The 17,524-nt window shown below is 56.3% G+C and overlaps 1 protein-coding gene across 6 annotated transcripts in view; it reads right to left on the minus strand.

The window, feature by feature from the left end:
* Tecpr1 (tectonin beta-propeller repeat containing 1) overlaps window positions 1-17,524 on the minus strand; it is a 28,735-nt gene that overhangs the window by 4,924 nt on the left and 6,287 nt on the right. For 5 of the 6 annotated variants that reach the window (XM_021254760.2, XM_004840474.3, XM_087195877.1 and 2 more), the window contains exons 6-19: window positions 16,376-16,550; window positions 16,188-16,288; window positions 14,227-14,328; window positions 12,774-12,919; window positions 9,294-9,796; window positions 8,647-8,792; window positions 7,758-7,913; window positions 6,924-7,073; window positions 6,683-6,840; window positions 5,099-5,226; window positions 4,059-4,161; window positions 2,791-2,887; window positions 2,612-2,691; window positions 282-338 (exon numbers count right to left, since the gene is read on the minus strand). In XM_021254760.2, coding sequence (XP_021110419.1) covers window positions 282-338; window positions 2,612-2,691; window positions 2,791-2,887; window positions 4,059-4,161; window positions 5,099-5,226; window positions 6,683-6,840; window positions 6,924-7,073; window positions 7,758-7,913; window positions 8,647-8,792; window positions 9,294-9,796; window positions 12,774-12,919; window positions 14,227-14,328; window positions 16,188-16,288; window positions 16,376-16,550 — 2,102 coding nt within the window. Of the gene's footprint in view, window positions 1-281; window positions 339-1,667; window positions 1,726-2,611; window positions 2,692-2,790; window positions 2,888-4,058; window positions 4,162-5,098; window positions 5,227-6,682; window positions 6,841-6,923; window positions 7,074-7,757; window positions 7,914-8,646; window positions 8,793-9,293; window positions 9,797-12,773; window positions 12,920-14,226; window positions 14,329-16,187; window positions 16,289-16,375; window positions 16,551-17,524 lie in introns of all 6 variants that reach the window. The other variant, XR_015445330.1, reaches the window with a different exon arrangement.

The raw sequence follows: 17,524 nt of genomic DNA on the forward strand, positions 1-17,524 counted from the left end.
TTTCCTCCGGCCCAAAAGCAGAACCTGCCAGTGACATTTCTCTTATTTGCTCTTGAAAACAAACTCTTCAGAAACCAGAGCGCCGGGAGCCGCAGGCATTTCCTGGGCTGACATTTACTTTGACTCTGTTTTCCAGCCCTCTCATTTCTTCCCTTGGGACTGAGGTCAGAGGCCGGCAGGTCTGGCTGGAGGAGCCACAGTCCCTCCCCCGGGGTGGCAGCTCCCTGGGCGGCACAGGCTGGGACAGGGCCTGACCCTGGCACCCCGTGACTGCATCTCACCTGGCCCAGCACCTCCTCCTGACAAAATCCTTCATGGTTTTGTATCCGTGATATGAACTGCAAGAGAAGAGGAGATGAAATCCAGACCACTTCATGGAAGCTTCTGGAAAGCGACACGGTGGACATTCTTTGCCCCACTGCTACGGGCAGAGCGTTAGTGTGGCCCAAGGGATCAAAGGAGTTCAGGGCATGATCAACACACACGGAGAATGCTTAAGCTTTAAAAATATATTAGAGTAAAAGGCACATTGCCATGAATCCCCCTTCTTCAAACACACCTATCCTGTTGTTCTGGTCGCTTCCTGAAGCAGTTCTAGAAGTTCTCTTTCATGAGTCTTTACAAGGTTTGATCAAAAATAGGGTGAATGCTGAGCTGAGTGCCATCCAACAGAAAGGCAGGCTCGTAAAACCATTACGGTGTGACCTCATCCACCTTATTCACTGGATCTGGCATCGTAATACTTGTAGCTCTTTCCAAAAATCAAAATGACAGGGCCAGGGATTTAGCTCAGTGGTTCTGCCGCCTGCCTCGAAAGTGCAAGGTCCCGAGTTTGATCCCCAGTACCAAAAAAAAAAAAAAAAAAAAAAAGGACCATCCCATTAAATGTTTTACCTAAAATGTTGGTACTAGCCATAACCTAAAGGTGGCAGGAAAGAAGCACATACTTTCAACATGTGTAATTTTCTAGTTCCTTTTTAACGATTACTCTCAGTATATTTGCCACTACATTTACAATAAATACTTTGGTATCATCCAAAAAAAAAAAAAATGACCAAGAAAGGAAAATATTTTGAATCAATTCAGGATATCAAGGCCTTCATGGCAGCACAACTAAAGACATGAAAGAGGACTTCCAGGGCCGGGGATTTAGCTCAGTGGTGCCAGTCCTTGCCTTGAAAGCACAAGGTCCTGAGATCGGTCCCTGGTACCAAAAAGAAAGAGGTCTTCTAGAGCTGCTTCAGAGAGTGACGGGAACGACAGAGTGAGTGTGTATTCAAAGAGAGGCTACAACAATAAAATTTTAAAAAATCAAACATTCAATGCTCTTTTCCGTCATATTGCATAGATAGCACAGCACACAACTACTGTCTCAGCAGCGTCAGGACTGAAGCGCAGGCTCCAGGTGATACAGGAGATCGGGTGGGAGCACAGCTGGCTGGGGAATGAGTGGGGCCTGTCAATCCCAAGATCCCAGGGCAACCTGAGGACCTGTACGTAGGACTTCTCACAAGCGGATGCCTTGGGGAGCTGCTCCCTGCCTGAGTTTTCATGATAACCCGAGTAGCGTTTCTCAGCCATGGTGCGTGCTTTTGTTTTTCCCCTCTTTTTCTCCTTGTTTGGCCCAAGTTCGCTCTGCAGAGCTAGTTTCTTCCATATCCATTTACCCCGTAATTTTCTTTTTTCTTTTTTTCGGTACCGGGGATCGAACTCGGGTCCTTGCGCCTGTGAAGCAGGTGACGGAACCACTGAGCTAGATCCCCAGCCCTACCCCGTACTTTTCAAATAAACATTTGGCACCCTTTTAGGCTTGTCCTGTCTTATTCTTCATTCGGGGCAAGAAGGGCATGGAACACTTTTGATTTGTGAAGAAATCTTTCTAAAGAAACGACCCAGTAACAGACATAGCTGGGACCTGGACGTGCAGAGGGCCCAGCTCAGGAGCTCGGGGCACCCTCCCCTCCCCAGACCCCGTCAGAGCCCTTCTGGGGAACAGGAGGCCTTGGTGGAGCTGAGTCCAAGGCTGAGGGACTGGCCCCTGCCTCCTGGCTGGGCCCGCTGGGAAGCCACCCGCTTGGGCCCCAGCTCAGGTCCTCCTGGCTCAGCTCTTCCGACAGGATAACATTCATGTCCTGTGTGGGGCTGAGCGAGCTGAGCAGTCCTTGGTGCTGTGGCTTGCTGCCCACTGACCCACCTTCCCACCTGCCCACACACCTAGCCTCCCAGGACGGTGCCAGCCTCACTCTGAGGGCCCCATGCTGCCCCTTCCCCTGATACCCTCCTTAGGGCTGCCCCCACCACCAGTCATTCAGGACCTGGCCCCAAACCCCCCAGAGACCCCAGCTCAGAGGCCCTCACCCTACTTGAGCCCCTCGGCCCAGGACACCAGATCCTTCCAGAACCTTCGGGCCTGGCACAGCAGGGACAGAGCCAGTGCTGAGGGAGCTACTTGCTCCCGCCTATGCCTGTTCACCCAGCCCCAAAGCCTCCTGCTCATCACCACTGGGCCTAGCCTTACAGCAGCTGAGCTGGGGGTCGAGAGGTCACAGGGCCCAGGGTCCCCCAGTGCTTGGGGACCTGGCCCATGAAGCTGAGGCAGAGAGAGACTCACGCAGGGAAGTCACTGGCATACTGCCACCCTTCCTGGTCTGTGCCACCAGGAACGCTGAAGTCCACGTACCAATCTGAAACCTGGGGAGAAGTCAGTCAGTGAGAACGGGGACCCCGTCTCCCCAGAACAGTCAGAAACCTGTGGAGGGGAGGGCAGCGGCACAGGATGGTGGGGCTCACCCAGGTCCACTGTAGGGACGGGGGCTTTGTGCTGGCCTTGGTGCACTCCTGCAGCCCCGTGGCGTCGCTCCACATGTATCGGTCCGTGGGCAGGCCCCTGCAGCGGGGGGACAGGTGTGGGGTGACAGTGAGGACCAGGAGCAGCACCCACCCCAGGCAGCCCTGCTACCAAGCTTGTACCCCATTCCTGGGGGGCCTGAGGGAGTGAGTCTGAGCTCTAGCCCCACAACTAGCAGCCTCCTGGGTCGCTCGCTTGTCGGGGTGATAAACACAGAACCCCCCAAGGCAAAGACGCCAAATAGGGGTACCCCACATCGCCATGGTGCACAGGCCACAAGAGCTGAGATGGCCACTGAGGCCATGGTAGTCTGTGCGGATTGGGAGTCACCTCTCTTCCTGGTGTTACGGGCTGGATACTGTGCCCTAGAGATGCTGACACCCTAAGACCTAGCAACCCTGAGTGTGGTCTTGTTTGGAAATAGGGTCTTCACAGACGGCCAAGGTAAGAAGAGGCCATTCAGGTGTATCAGCGGCGCACGTCTGTAATCCCAGCTACGTGGGAGGCTGTGGGAGGGGAACCAGAAGTCTGAGGCAACTTAGTGAGACGCTGTCTCAAAATAAAAAATAAGGGGTGGGGTGTAGTTCAGTGGTAGAGTGCTCACCTACAGTTCTATCCCCAGCGTCCGTGTGTACACACACACACACACACACACACAAAGAAAGCAAAGAAAAAAAAAGATTGACCAACTGGACTACACACACTTAAACATCAAAAGTCACCATGAAGAAAACATAAATCACAGAACAGGAGGCCTGGCCTCACCACCAACACCCCCTCCCCAGAAATCCCAAGCAGAACTACCAAGTGTGCGGTGCAGGCCAACAATCCCAGCACTCTGAGAGGCTGAGGCGGGAAGATGGCACGTTTGAACCTAGCTGGGCAACTTATGGAAACTCTGTCTCAAAACAAAACTAAAAAAGGGGTTGGAGATGTAGCTCGGTGTGAAGGCCTTGGGCTCGATCCCTAGGGGCAGGGGAGGAGGAGGAGATGAGAAAAGAAAAAAGACAAAAACAAAGCAGCCAGGTGTGGCGCGCATCACGGCACGGCGTCTACAATCCCAGCACTCCAGACCCGAGGCAGGAGGAGCACCACAAGTTCAAGGCCAGCCTGGGCAATGCAGCAAGATCCTGTCTCCAAAAACCAAAGTAAAGAAGGAAACAACTGTGTCTGAGCCAGGCGGCCCCTGGCCAGGCGCCCGGGCCCTCACCTGCTGGTGTAGCCAGTGACTGGGTTCCAACGCTGGTTCTCATAGATACAGATGCTCTTCACGTCCGACTGCGTGTAGATGTTGCTATTGCTGGTGGCCAGGCCTGGAAGGAGATGAGGCCACTGGGACGGATGCCGAACCAGCCCCGGGGCCCTGCCGGTGGCCTGGAGCCCCAAAGCCCGAAGAGAACAGGCGGAAGGGCGGCTGGAGCCAGGGCAGCTGAGGCAGGGAGTCGGGAAGCTCATCTCATGGCTAGGCCTGGCTGGGGCTCCCCTCTCCGCGGCCATGGTTATTCTGGGCCTCAATGAGAAGAATCTGCTGCACATCCACCTCCCGCGCCACCACCTCCGCCTCTGCCTCCGCCTCATGCAATCTCCTCACCCAGCACCAGGCAGGTGGGAGGGAGGGAGGTGCCCCAGCTCACCCCTAGTCTGCAAAGGCACCTTAGCTCACGCACACAACCTCTGCAAGCCTGTCTCTCTGTGGTAAACAGATGGGGAGCTGCCAAGCCCATACAGGTGTGCGTTCCTGCGGCCTCAGTGGACCACAGGTCTAGCCAGCTGCCTCCCGCCCTGGGGCACGGGCTCTGGGGCACGGAACGTCCTTTCAGCACTGCTTCTGCCTCCCAAAACTGGAGGAGCCCCTGGGGCCTCAGCAGTTCCTCACTCCAAAGGTGTAGTGCGCCACGTGGGGGCTAGAGCTTGAGCCACAGAATCACGACCAGGCTCCTGGGTCTATCCAAGGCCGCCTGAGCCTTCGTCTGTGAAATGAGGCCGACCGTACTGCAGGGCCCCGGCAGCTGCCTTCCAGAAGTATTCACAGCCCACAGCTCAGCTGCTGGGTTCCCAGCGGGTGCCCCTGGGGCGAGGCCTGGTCTCTGGGGGCCCCTGCCCCATGCCTTGCCCAGGAATTGTCCTCCTGTGGAGGCTGGCAGTGCTGAAGGTCACCTGTCAGGCAGCTGTTAGCTAAGTGTCAGCGCTGGGCCAGCGGCCCTGGTGCTGGGCAGGGGAGCAGAGGGAGCAGCAAGCGGCCAGGCTCACCGTGAACGCAGCCTCCGCTGTAGCCGCCTGTGTACACCCAGGCCGTGTGGTCGTAGCCGATGCCCCACACCACGCCGCGGCTGTTGGCCTCCACCATACTCAGGTGGCCTCCCATCTGCCTCCAGAACCTGGGGGCCAGGAGCAGGGAGCAGGACAGACACCTCGGCCTGGCCTCCAACCTGCAGCCCATCCAGGCCCCCGTCTGCAGCCCCCATGATGAGGTATTCTACCATCCTGGTCTCCAGATCCCCGGCCTCCCCTGTGTGTGAGCTAGGGCTGCCACGGGAAAGGCAGGAGGTCCTCAGGAGCCTGCCCCCCCATCCCTGAGCTACACTGACCGGGGCAGAGGTCAGCAGTGCTCGAGTTGCCCCTGGGGGCCGAGACACAGGCTGGGCAGGCCGCAGTGACAGGTACGGCCAGCTTGAATGTGGTGGCAGAGCCAGGCACAGTGAAACGCGCCTGTAATCCCAGCACTCTGGGAGGCCGAGGCAGGCAGAGGGGCAAGTTCAAGCCCAGCCTGGGCAATCTGTTCGCTGACCAAGACACCGTCTCTAAAAATTTCTAAAAGAGAGCCGGGGATGTGGGCTGAGTGGGAAGGCCCCGTGTTCAGTCCCCAGCACCGAAATAAAACGCTGCAGTGGCAGGGCAGGGACACTGCTGTTTGACTCTGCACTGGGTGCCAGCGAGGTCTGCACTGACCCTGCAGCTTCCCGCAGGCTGAGGCTGCATCCCTGTCACCCGAGGGTGCTGGGTACAAGGGGCTCAGGGAATATGGGCGCGCTTCTCCTTCACTGAGGGCTGACGGGCTCCTGGGCTTGACGCTAACCACTGGTAAATGAGCCTCAGCCTCTCGGGGCTGTGCCCCTGCCCGTCGTCCTCCTCCTGGGGCTCTGGTCACACCAGTCCCCTCGGGCTACTTCGGTCCCTCTAGAGCCTTTGCGTATTGACTTGTCTGTGGTGCGGGGACTGCGGTCCTCCGCACCGAGGTGCACCTTGAGCCTTACTCTGTCGCGTCCTACCACTCACACCCTACCACATCTTATCATACCCCACCCCACCCCACCCCATCCCATCCCATCCCATCTTATTTTCAGACAGGGTCTCCGTTTCCCAGGCCGGACACAAACTTGCCATCCTCCTTCCTCAGCCTACCGGAGTGCTGGGGTTACAAGTACACACGATCGCGCCTAGCTCCCCCTGGGGCTTTAAATGCCCCAACTGGGTCCGCCGAGCCCCAGGTCTGGCCTTCGCTATGTCTAAAGCAGCCCCAGCCCTTGCAGCCATGAAGTCTGAGTCTGCTGCCCACGTCTGCCGGGAAACACACGACTTCCTTCCTTCCCTCTCTGCCCCCACGGCCCTGTGCTGCAGGGTTCAGCAGGAGCTGGCGCCTGAGCTCCAGGATTGGAGTCCGCGGATGGGGGGATCGTGGCTTCTGGGATGTGTCCAGGAGCCCCAGGGCTGGGGGCAGAGCCTGCACACGGTCCCCTGCCCAAAGCTCAGCCGGAGCAGGAATGGGGAGGGCTGGGCTCTGTGAAGCCAGCCCCGTGTGCCCGGGCCTGGGGGGCGGGGGCGCAGCCCACTCACATCTGGTCACAGGGCAGCAGGCGGTCCTGGGCCTCCAGGTCTGGGCTGGGCTCGCTCACAAAGACGTCCCCTTTGCAGGTGACAGACCAGATGGCCCGTGGAGACGGGCGGCCGTGGACCTTCCGGCTGATGCAGCAGCTCAGGCTGAGCAGGGCGAGCTGGTGTGGGCAGAGGGGCGTCACTGCAGGACAGGCTCGGCCCGCCGCTCCTGGTCCCAGTCCCAGGGCCGCCACTCACTCACCCAGTCGTTCATGTCCTGCTCGGTGGGGGCAGCCAGGCGCACAGGCCACCTCTGCCGCGTCCTCTCTGGGTTGTACAGGGCGAAGCAGTGCTTGGCCTCACTGAGCACAGGCACCAGTGCCGTCACCTCGTTGAGGAACACGTGGAAGTACTGTTTGATAAGGAGCACGTGCACGGCTGTCACCTCGGCAGGGGTCCCCATGGCCCGCCAGTACCACTGCGGGCCACAGCATAGAGCAAGTGCCAATACCGAGGCTGCACTTCATTCGAGAACAAACGTCCTCGTGACATTTCCGGGGGGGCGGGCACTGAACCCAGGGCCTCTGCACCAAGCTACATCCCCAGTCCCTTTTTAACTTTTATTTTGAGACAAGGTTTCCCTCTGTTGTTAAGTTGTCCAGGATAAAGGCTTGAGCCCTGTGTCCTCCAGAGTACCGGATTACAGGCATGTGCCACCATGCCCAACTTCCTCATGACATTTTAAAGGAACGCTTTTGACATTAACCGCCTATGACATGGCACCTGCTGGGAGGTGACACCTCTATCTCCCCACAACTGATTTCTCACTTCAGAAATAGTCCAGTCAGGTGTGGCGGCGCTCACCTGTAATCCCAGCACTCTGGAGGCTGAGGCAGGAGAACTGTCACAAGTTCAAAGCCATCCTGAACTGTGCAGCAAACCTCTATCTCAGAACAACAAAAACAAAACTAGAGCCTACGGGCAGCAGCTGGCGGGGAGGCGGCACTGGGTGACCACCGTGGAGGAGGCAGCCTTTGTGAGGGACAGGCAGGCCCTGCCTGCGTCCCACTGACCCTGCCCCCTTCCCCTCCTGTACCTTCTTCTCCTCGTGGACCATGTAGTAGATGAAGAGGATGCTGTCATGGGTCCCGTCGTGTCCCGTGAACTGCTCCAGGGCCACACGGACGTCCACCCACTTGTGGGGCTTCGAGTCACACCACCACTGCAGGCTCCCAGTCTTCACCCACACTGACTACAGCCAGCACCAAGGCCACAGGGACACGGTCACCACTGCCCTCGGCCCTGCGGGCCATCCCCGGGAGTTCCACACCCGAGCTGCCTGTTCCATAGTGCCCAACACCCCCATGAATGACAAGGACACTGCCAGGCACTGGACTGAGCCAGAGCCGGCCCTATGCGACCTCCTCTTCCTCACGCAGCCATGGGACTGGTACCGTTAGCCCATGTTCCGGATGGGGAAACTGAGGCCCCGGAAGGAGCCCAAACTACCTGAGTACCAGAGAGGGAGTTGGTGCTGGGACCTAAGGTCCAGCCTGGGCCAGGCACAAGCTGCACCTTGGGGAGGGCCAGGACCACTAGCCACTCCATCCTGAGTCATTTTGACAAACCACAGGATGGTGCGTGCTGGGTTCTCAGCGGGGACAGGACAAGATGTCTTCAGGCAGACAGGACAAGGTGCTTTGATGCTCCCCTTCCTGCCCACCTCCTGAGATTACTGCCCTCTCCAGGTCTCCGGGCCCTGCACAGTGCCTGCAAGGTGGCGGGGCCTCAACAGTCCTTCAGGATGGATGCATGCACGAGTCAGCTCACTTCCTTACCCTTCAGCCATGCTTAAGGACTGAGCTGGGTGGGCAGATGCAGGGCTGCCGCCGCCTGCTCCTTCCCTGCCAGCTCAGAGCTGGTACACGGCAGGCGCTCAACAAATGTCTGCTGCAGAGACAGCACAGGGGCAGCGAGGGGCCCACCTGCTCCACGGCCTGCTCGTAGTGCCTGAAGTTCTCCAGCTCCCGCTTGGTCCTCTCTGTGAGCTGCTGGAAGATCTGCTTCCTCCAGGCGGCAGTCTGGGCTGGCGTGATGGACAGGGACAGGGACTGCACCGAGGGAGACAGGCCTGCGGGAGGCCAGGGCCTCAGAGCCAGCATGCTGGCCTGCAGCTGGGCAGAGGCCAGGGCTGGCACCCCGCTCCTTTCTTTTGCACCACTGGGGGCTGAACCCAAGGCCTTCCCACTGAGCTACTCTGCCAGCCCTTACTATTTTTTATTTTGAGACTGGGTCTTGCTAAGAGGAACTTGTGAGCCTCCTGCCTCAGCCTCCCAGGTTCTAGGATTGCAGGCGTGGACCACTCAGCTTAACATCAGCCCCACTTACTACAAAGCCCCGACCTCTGCAGAATGCCCTCTGCACCTTCCTCTTGGGGTCACTCTGAGTAAGCTGCTGGCCTAACAAGTCGGCCCTCAAAACTGCCAGCGGCACCAGAACAGGGCGTGTGACGAGCGGCTGCACACGGGCCCACGGTCCTGGGCAGTGGGTATGCTCCAGCCCCCAGCCTCCCGCCACACACCTTACCCCACAGCAGCAGCTCTGGGGACGCCTGGCCCTGCAGGGTCCTCACCTGACTGGACAGTGAACCACTTGAGCGCTGAGCCCACCTCCACCGTGCAGCTGCCCCCGGACACCCAGGCCCACAGCAGGGGCTCGTCCACCCCATAGGGCTCGTCCAGCCCCAGTGGGCAGAGCCCCAGGGAGGAGAGGCCCGTGGTCTCAGCAAAGCCCGCAGTGGAGTGGCTGGGTGCGTTCCTGGGCTCCTTTAGGTCAATGTTGGTCCAGGGCAGCTCAGCAGGCGTGGAGGCCACCACAGGGCGTTCACTGGCGCCAGGGGCCTGGGTGGCCTCCCCTTGGCCCTCAGCAGGACAGGTGTCCACCGAGGCACACTCTGCAGATCCCCCAGTCTCAGGGCTCAGGGCCGAGCTGCCCTTGGGGTCCCTGGAATTGTCCGAAAGCTCTTCAGGGGCAGACTGCTCAGGCCTGGGTCTCTCGGCTTCCGAAGCTGCATCAGTGTCACTGGGCGCAGACTCACTGCCGCCCTTCACCTCATCGCCAAAGAAGCAGCCAGCGCTGGGGACAGAACAGGGCAGACATCAGTCCTTCCCGGGGGACATGCATGGCTGCTGTGACCACCCATGTGGCATGGGGCGCGTCACAACCTCTCTGAGCTCCCAGCTCCTCTGCACAGGCGGAGATGTTTCCCAGGACCAAACACTCAGGCCACACCCCAGACCATCACAGCAAGACATCAGGCTGTGGTGATCTGGAACTCGTGTGTGTGTGTGTGTGTGTGTGTGTGTGTGTGTGTGTGTGTGTGTGGTACTGGGGATTGAACCCAGGGCTTCTGCCCTGAGCCACATCCCCAGCATTATTTGCCTTCTTTTCCCCTCCCCTCCCTTTCCCTTTCCCTTTCCTTTTTCTGAGAGAGTCTTGCTAAGTCACTATGTTCCCCAGACAGGGTTCAAACTTTCGATCCTCCTGCCTCAGACTCCTAGAGTGAGGGGATTACAGGCGTAGGCCACCATGCCTGGGCCTGATCTGGAATTCTTCTTTGTTTTTTTGTCCCCCCCACCCAGGAATCGAACTCAGGACCAACTCAGGACCTTGCGCTTGCCAGGCAGGCGTAGCACCACTGAGCTAAATCCCCAGCCCCTGATCCGGAACTCTTCATTGTGATAAATACACAGGACATGAACTTGATCATTTACACCATTTGAAAGCATATATGCTTCAGGGGCTCTCATACACTGATGGAGCTGCACAGCCACCACCACCTACTTCCACATGGTTTTCATCACCCAAACGGAAACCTGCTGCCCCTGAGCTGCTGCCCCTGTCCCCCTCTTCCTCCGCCCCCCACTTCTCCAGAGAACACCGGTTTACTCTGTCACTATGGATTTGCCTATGCTGGACATTTCACATAAGTGGAATCATGGAATCGGTGTGTGGCCTTCCATGCCTGGCTTCTTTCACTTAGCAGAACAGTTTTTCCTGTTTTGTTTTGTTTGAGACAGGGTCTTGCTACATAGCCCAGGCTGGCCTTGTATCCTCCTGCCTCAGCCTCTCAAGTCCTGGGAGTACAGGCGAGTGATATCATGTGTGATTTAGCATAGTTTCCTTAAGAATTCGTCTATGTCATAGTGTACATCAGTATTTCATTCCTTGCATTGACAAATATTTTACCAACCATTAAACTGTTTTCCCCGATGGCTAGACAATCTTACATTCTCACCTGCAATGTGCGAGGGTCCTCACTGGTACAAACCCTCACCAGCACCTGTGTCTTTCTTGAGTCACAGCCCTTCTGGGGAGTAAGACACAGTCTCCGACTGAGGTTTCAATTTGCATTTCCCAAATGACTAATGATGCTGAACATGTTTGCATGTGCTTGTGGGTTTCTGTATATCTTCAGAGAAATATTATCCATGCCCTACCCCTGGGCGGCACCCCAGCCCGCCCTTTTTAAATGGGTTGTCTTTTTGTTGTCATTCAAAGAAATTTTGAAATATATTTGAGAGGTAAGTTTCTTACCTTGTGATTTGCAAATATTTTCCCCATTGTGTAAGTTATCTTTTCATTCTCTTGATAGTGTCCTTTGATTCACAGAAGTGTTTTGTATTTTTTGCAGCACTGAGCTGTTCCCCAGTCTTTTTTATTTATTTTTATTTTGAGACAGGCTCTTGCTAAACTGCTCAGGCTGGCCTCCCCCTGCCTTAGCCTCCTGAGTAGCTGAGATCGCAGGCATGCACTGCCATAGCTGGCCCCTAAATTTTTCATTTTGATGAAGTTAAATTATTTGTGCAGATGTCCGTCCTTTGACTTATACCTGGATTGTGTTCTGATTAACCCATCATAAACTGAAAATATTTTAAGATGACAATGCATTTAAAAGCCAGGCCTGTTGGCACATGGCTGTAATCCTAGCACTCTGGAAGGCTGAGGCAGGAGGATAGCAACTTTGAGCCTAGCCTGGCAACTTTGCAAGTTAGCGAGACCCTGTCTCAAAATTAAGGGCTGGAGATGTAGCTCAGTGTAAAAGCCCTGGGTTCAATCCCCAGCAACACACACACACACACGCACACGCACACTCTGAACATCACAGTGCCTAGCATACCTTAAATGTGCTCACAGCACTCACATCAGATCACAGTTGGGCAAAACAATCTAACATGAAAACTACTGTACACATCACCATTGACTATCTCATATAATTCAATACTGTACTGAAAGTGACAGTGCCTTTAGTGTCTTCTCTGAGAAGCCACGGCCAAATCTAAGGACAAGAAGACGCGCCATCAGTATTTTGGGCAGCTCATCTGCTGATCCCAATGCACCGACCGCCAGTGAAGGAGACCAATCCCGGGGGAGGGATGCCAGCTGAGCTCGGGGGTCCGAGGGGAGGAGAACAGGGACTGGGAGGCCCGAGTTGCACGGGGTGCTCCTGGTCAGGGCTCCCAGCTGTGGGCACTGCCAGGGCAGCATGAGGCATCCCTGATCAGACACGTGGTCACCTGCCTGTGCTCTCAGGGCCAGGCAAGAGCTGAGACTTTCCCGCCCTCTCAGACCCATGGACCCCAAAGTGTGACTGCCAGGATTGCCGTGGCAGCGACATCACCAGGGGACCTCATGATAAACCCAAAATCTCACCACAGGCACAGGCAGGACCTGGAGACCTGTCGGAGGCTTGCGTCCTTCCAGCACACTGCAGGGAGTGTCCACTCTGGGACCAGACCAGAGGGAGTCCCTGCCTGGGTCCCCGAGTGCCTCCTACAGGCCTAGCGTCCCCTCAGAGACGGCCCTTCCAGCCTAGCGCCTAAGCCTTCAGAACCAGCAGGCCAGACCCGGTTCAGTCCCAGTCCCATCCTGACCTCCAGGGTGCCTGAGGACACCTCTGCTCGGTCCCCCCCAGGCTCCTCCTACGGGGTTGAGCAGCCAGCCTTCGGCACCTGGGGCTCTCACGGGCATGGGGACTGCTGAGGGCCAGCGCCCTGCAGAGGCTGCAGATAGTCTGTCCCCAGCTACTGCTGTGTCCGCTGCCCAGGGTCACCTGAGGAGGCTCGATGAGCTGCCAGAGTGCGAATGGTCACTCTCCCGGGCTGCGACGATGGCCTTCCACGTCTTCCCACTGAGCTCGCTGGGGGTGACGCCCTGCCGGAAGTACACAACTCGCTCCTCACAGCCGATGCCCCAGACCTGGACAGAGAGAGGCGCTGCTCAGGGTCAGACCTGGGGCTCCCGAATCTTACCAGGGGTGCAGGGGGACAGCGAGAGGCCAGCAGGGCAGGAGTACAACTGCAAACCCGGGGCAGCCTCCCATGCCACGCAGTGGGGTATGGGTGTGAGCATGGGCCGGGGCTGGGGAGGTTGGGGCTCAGAAACAGGGACCTGGGCCCGGGTCCCCAGTGTCAGGGAGACTCAGGGCAGGGCTCACAGGACAGAGCGGCTGGACAGGCACTGTGCTGAGACACAAGGTCTACCTGTGCCCCCGTCTTCCCGTGGCTTCCAGTGGGCAGCTGCTCCCTAAGGGAACGTCTGTGCTCTGGGTGCTGAGCACTGGGGCTGTCACTGCCACAGCAAGGGGCTGCAGCCTTTGAGCCTGAACAGTACCCAGACCTCACTATCGACAAGAAGAGGCCATGCTGTCAAATGCAGAGGTGACGCTAACGAGAAGCAGCACCCACAGTGTGAGAGACCAGTTCCGCCCCTCACTTGGTGAACACCCTAAGTACAAGGGCTGATCAAAAAATATGGCGAATGTTCAACATTTTAGAAAGAAAAATTGTTACAGAAAAAGACACCTTGCCATTAATCCCCTTCAAGTTACTCCCTCTCACGATGAACACACTTATTCCATTGTTTCTGTCACTTCCTGAAGCAGTTCTGGAAGTCTTCTTTCAGGTCATTATGAAATGTAATAAAAAATGAAATGTAACCACCTGCCTTGCAAGCACAAGGTCCTGAATTTGATCCCCGGTACCAAAAAAAAGATGTAATAAAAAATGTAATAAAAAATAGGATGAATGCTACTCGTAAAAACATGACAGTCAGTCCTCATCTACCCTGTTCATCAGATCTGGCATTGTGCAACTTCTGGCTCCTCCCCAAAGTAAAAATGGAAAGCGTTTCATGGAAAGCATTTTGAATCAATTCAGGACATCAAGGCAGCCACAAGAGCGCAACTAAAGACCCTCAGAAAAGAGGGCTCCAGAGCTGCTGCAGGAAGTGGCGAGGACCATGGGATGAGTGTGTTCAGAGGGAGGGGAGGATTTGCAGGGCCTTAAGACTGGTGTGTCTTTTTCTGTAATCAATTTCTAAATTTAAATGCACACGGTATGTTTTGATCAGACCTCGCACGTCCGCATGACACTGTCCAGCCTGCAGACAGGGTCCCCACCCCCAGCAGATCTGTGCTCACGACAGGAGCCCTCGAAGGCAGGGACCCCTGCCGCGGGGAAGGGCCGGACACACTGCCCTAGGAGCCCCGGGAGGCGCACACCCACCTGGTCGTTCAGCCCCACGTTCACCATAGTCATTTCCCCGACCATCTCGAGCCAGCTGGTGCCGCAGGGGTTGTGTGAGTTGACGCCTCTCCGGAACCACACCTGGGAAAGCCAGAAAAGAACACATTTCCCCGGAGGCCATGGCAACGGGGCTTTGCTTTTTTTCCTTTCTTTTTACTGATTGATTGTCATGTTGGGGATAGAACCCAGAGGTTTCACACTGAACTATATCCCCAGCCCTTTATTTTGTAATTTTGTTTTGAGACAGGATCTTGCTAAGTCTCAAAGTTGCCCAGACTGAATTTGAATTTGCGACCCTCCTGCCTCAGCCTCCCAGAGCGCTAGGGTTACAGGCGGGCATGGCCGGCTAATCAGGGCATGGGGCAGTGAGCAGGCCCAGTGTGTGTCCCTCTTCCCACAGCTGCACCTGTGCCCTCCGGTGCTCGGCACTGTCCTACAAGGGCTAAGAGTTATCGGCCTCAGCCATGCCTGTCCCTGACCCAACCCGTGGAAGATTTTCTTGACTCAAGTTGTCCTCTGCATGAGACAGCGGCCTTAGTGAGGTTATGTAGGAAAACTACAAACTCATTATTAAAATAAATGGCCTACTTGGGTTCTACATTTAATGCTTTATGAAACTGTCTCCTTAATGTCAACTTATAAAACTACATAGCATCCAATTACGTTTTCCCCAAGCCTGCCTGTGGCTCTGAGGCTCATCTGGTGATCCCGGGCCCCCACCTGGCCCACTGTCCTCCAGGGCTCTTTCTACCCACTTGGAGTGTGGGCCGCAAGGGGCCCCTGAGATCCTGGTGAGTCAGCACTCGTGCTGAATTTCTAAGGTGCACTGTGTGAGGGGTCAGTTACATGAGAAAACTCTCAAACCCCTCTCACAAACATTTCTAGAAAGTCGGCATCATGCACCTGGAGTCCTAGCTAATCAGGAGGCTGAGGTGGGAGGATTCCTTGAGCCTGGGAATTCAAGGCCATCCTGAGCAACATAGCTAGATCTCATCTCAAAAAAAAAAAAAAATCTAGAATGTATCTGCTAAACCCAAAGAAAGTGAGCATATCAAATATCTGACGACTGGGCCAGGGATTTAACTCAGTGGTTCTGCTGCCTGCCTCCAAGGCGCAAGGTCCCGAGTTTGATCCCTGGGACCAAAAAAAAATCTGACGACTGAGAAGACATATATACAAATCCAATTTTTGCTTATTTAAGCCAAAGGGATGGTGGTGTTGCTGTAAGAGGGGCTTGGCAGTTACCACCCCTGGGAAGTGGGGTGCCTGGAGCATCCTGGGAAGACAGTGACACCCATATTTTGTCAGGCTAGATGTGGCCTGAGGCTCTGGGCCCATGGGTGCTGGTGATACAGACTCAGATGTATACGCATCCGTCCTCCTGGGTGCCAAGCAGTCTGGAATTGGCTAATCTTATTGGACCTGCGGCTGATGAGACAGAAATACAATGGTGGCCACGCTGGGAGGCTGAGGCAGGAAGACCCCAAGTTCAACCTCAGCCAGGGCAATTTAGTGACTTAACAAAACTCTGTACAAAAGTTTTTAAAAAGTTAAAAAAAGAAATTAAAACAGAGCTGGAGGTGTAGTTCAGTGTGAAGATCCTAGGTTCAATCACTAGTAAGACACACACACAGAGGATACAAACATAAGCACTGAATAGGGGAAGGCAGAGGCATTTAACTGAGAGTCTCAGCAAATTAGCTTCTGATTATCTGAAATGTGTGGCCTACTACAGCTGCTCTGCAGTTTGGTACTTGGGTGTGAGTGAGGAGAGGCTGGCATCCAACGTCCTGGAGACAGGGGCTTATCTCAGCAGCTCACATGCTCAGTGCCTGGTGGATGCCAGATTGGTCGTGTCGAGTTCAGACAACCCTCACAGAACAGAACCCCAACGTTAAGTGGCACCTGCTGAGCCCCCAGTCCCAGCATCCCCGTCTTACCTTCCGGTCCTTGGTGACAGCCCAGACCACACTCACTCCGGCGGAGACGTGCGTGATCCCATTCCCAGCCCCAGGAGGCTCCACGACGGACCACGAACTGCCTAGCAGTCCCCAAGAAACCCCAGGAAGCCTCCATCAGCCGCAACGCTGGGAGGGGCCTCCGGCTCCCGCAGGACACGGTCACCCACCTTTGGGGTTGTTCCTGTTGATCCCCTCCCGGACCAGGGCCTGCCCCTCCCACAGCGTGACCCACAGGAGGTCGTGGGGCCCGCAGCTGATCTGGACAGCCTCCCCGGGGGTGTCCACCAGGGACCATGACGAGCCTTCCGGGTTGGGATGACTGACGTCCTCTCTGTACCACACCTGAGAAACGACAGGAGGGTGTGGTACCCGTGGGGCCTACTGGCACCGCTGCACAGCTGTGCATGGGGGTCTCTGGGTACCCCAGTGTGCAGACCCCCACCCAGCCCTCACCTGCCCCATTCACCTGCAGGTGAGGGGCTCTGCCACCCAACCACCATGTGCAACGCCAGCCTCCAACCCATGTGTCCTGCGCCCCCTAGTGGTGAAGTGCTCACAGGACATCCACCTGCAGGGGCAGCCAAGGTCCAGGGGGGCTAAGTGGGAAAACCCCAACCCATATTCCTACCAATGTCTACTTCTCTTGCTCTTTAACCTGAATAGCTAAGACTGCACAATGCCCTCATATCGTCCAGGTTTTGGCTCATTTCATCAGAGGAGGCCACACATCTCTACAGGCAGGGCTGGTGACCCACTACAGAATCTTCACACTGAGGTCCCGACACCCCATCCTTACAATGGGCCTTCCAGCCAGGCCTGGGGAACCTCCTTCCTGGTACCAGGCGGCTTCAGGGCACACTGTCTCCTTGGCCCCTGGAGCACAGAGTCCTGGTGCCACCTCTCATAGACCGCAGGAGTGGACTGGCACTTGGGGAACACAAACACTGCTGTGGCCCTTCCTCTCTCTCTGCATCTAGGTAGACGAGGCTCCTTGTCAGGGACTCTGTCCTGGGCCACGCCCTCACCTGCTGGTATGTTCTGGCACCCCTCAGCAGGGCACAGAGGAAGCAGCTGTGGTTAACCTGAGTCCTGGCGGGGCGGGACCCCAGAGGCAAGCCTACTAAAAATAACCTGCCATGACAAGCCCAAAGCCAACGGCAGACCTGCGGTCAATTTGTGGTAGAAGCCACTGACCAACTGTAAAGAATCATCTAAAACCATGGCAAGAGGGCTGGGTCCCCTGAGCTAAGGATCACATGAGCCACCACTGCCAGAGGTAGTTTCATTCCTTTTTACGTGTTTACAGAGTTTCTCAG

Source organism: Heterocephalus glaber, unplaced genomic scaffold (assembly GCF_053883595.1).
Source record: "Heterocephalus glaber isolate CG9 unplaced genomic scaffold, H.glaber_assembly_v1.0 deba00001610, whole genome shotgun sequence".
Lineage (NCBI taxonomy): Eukaryota > Metazoa > Chordata > Mammalia > Rodentia > Bathyergidae > Heterocephalus > Heterocephalus glaber.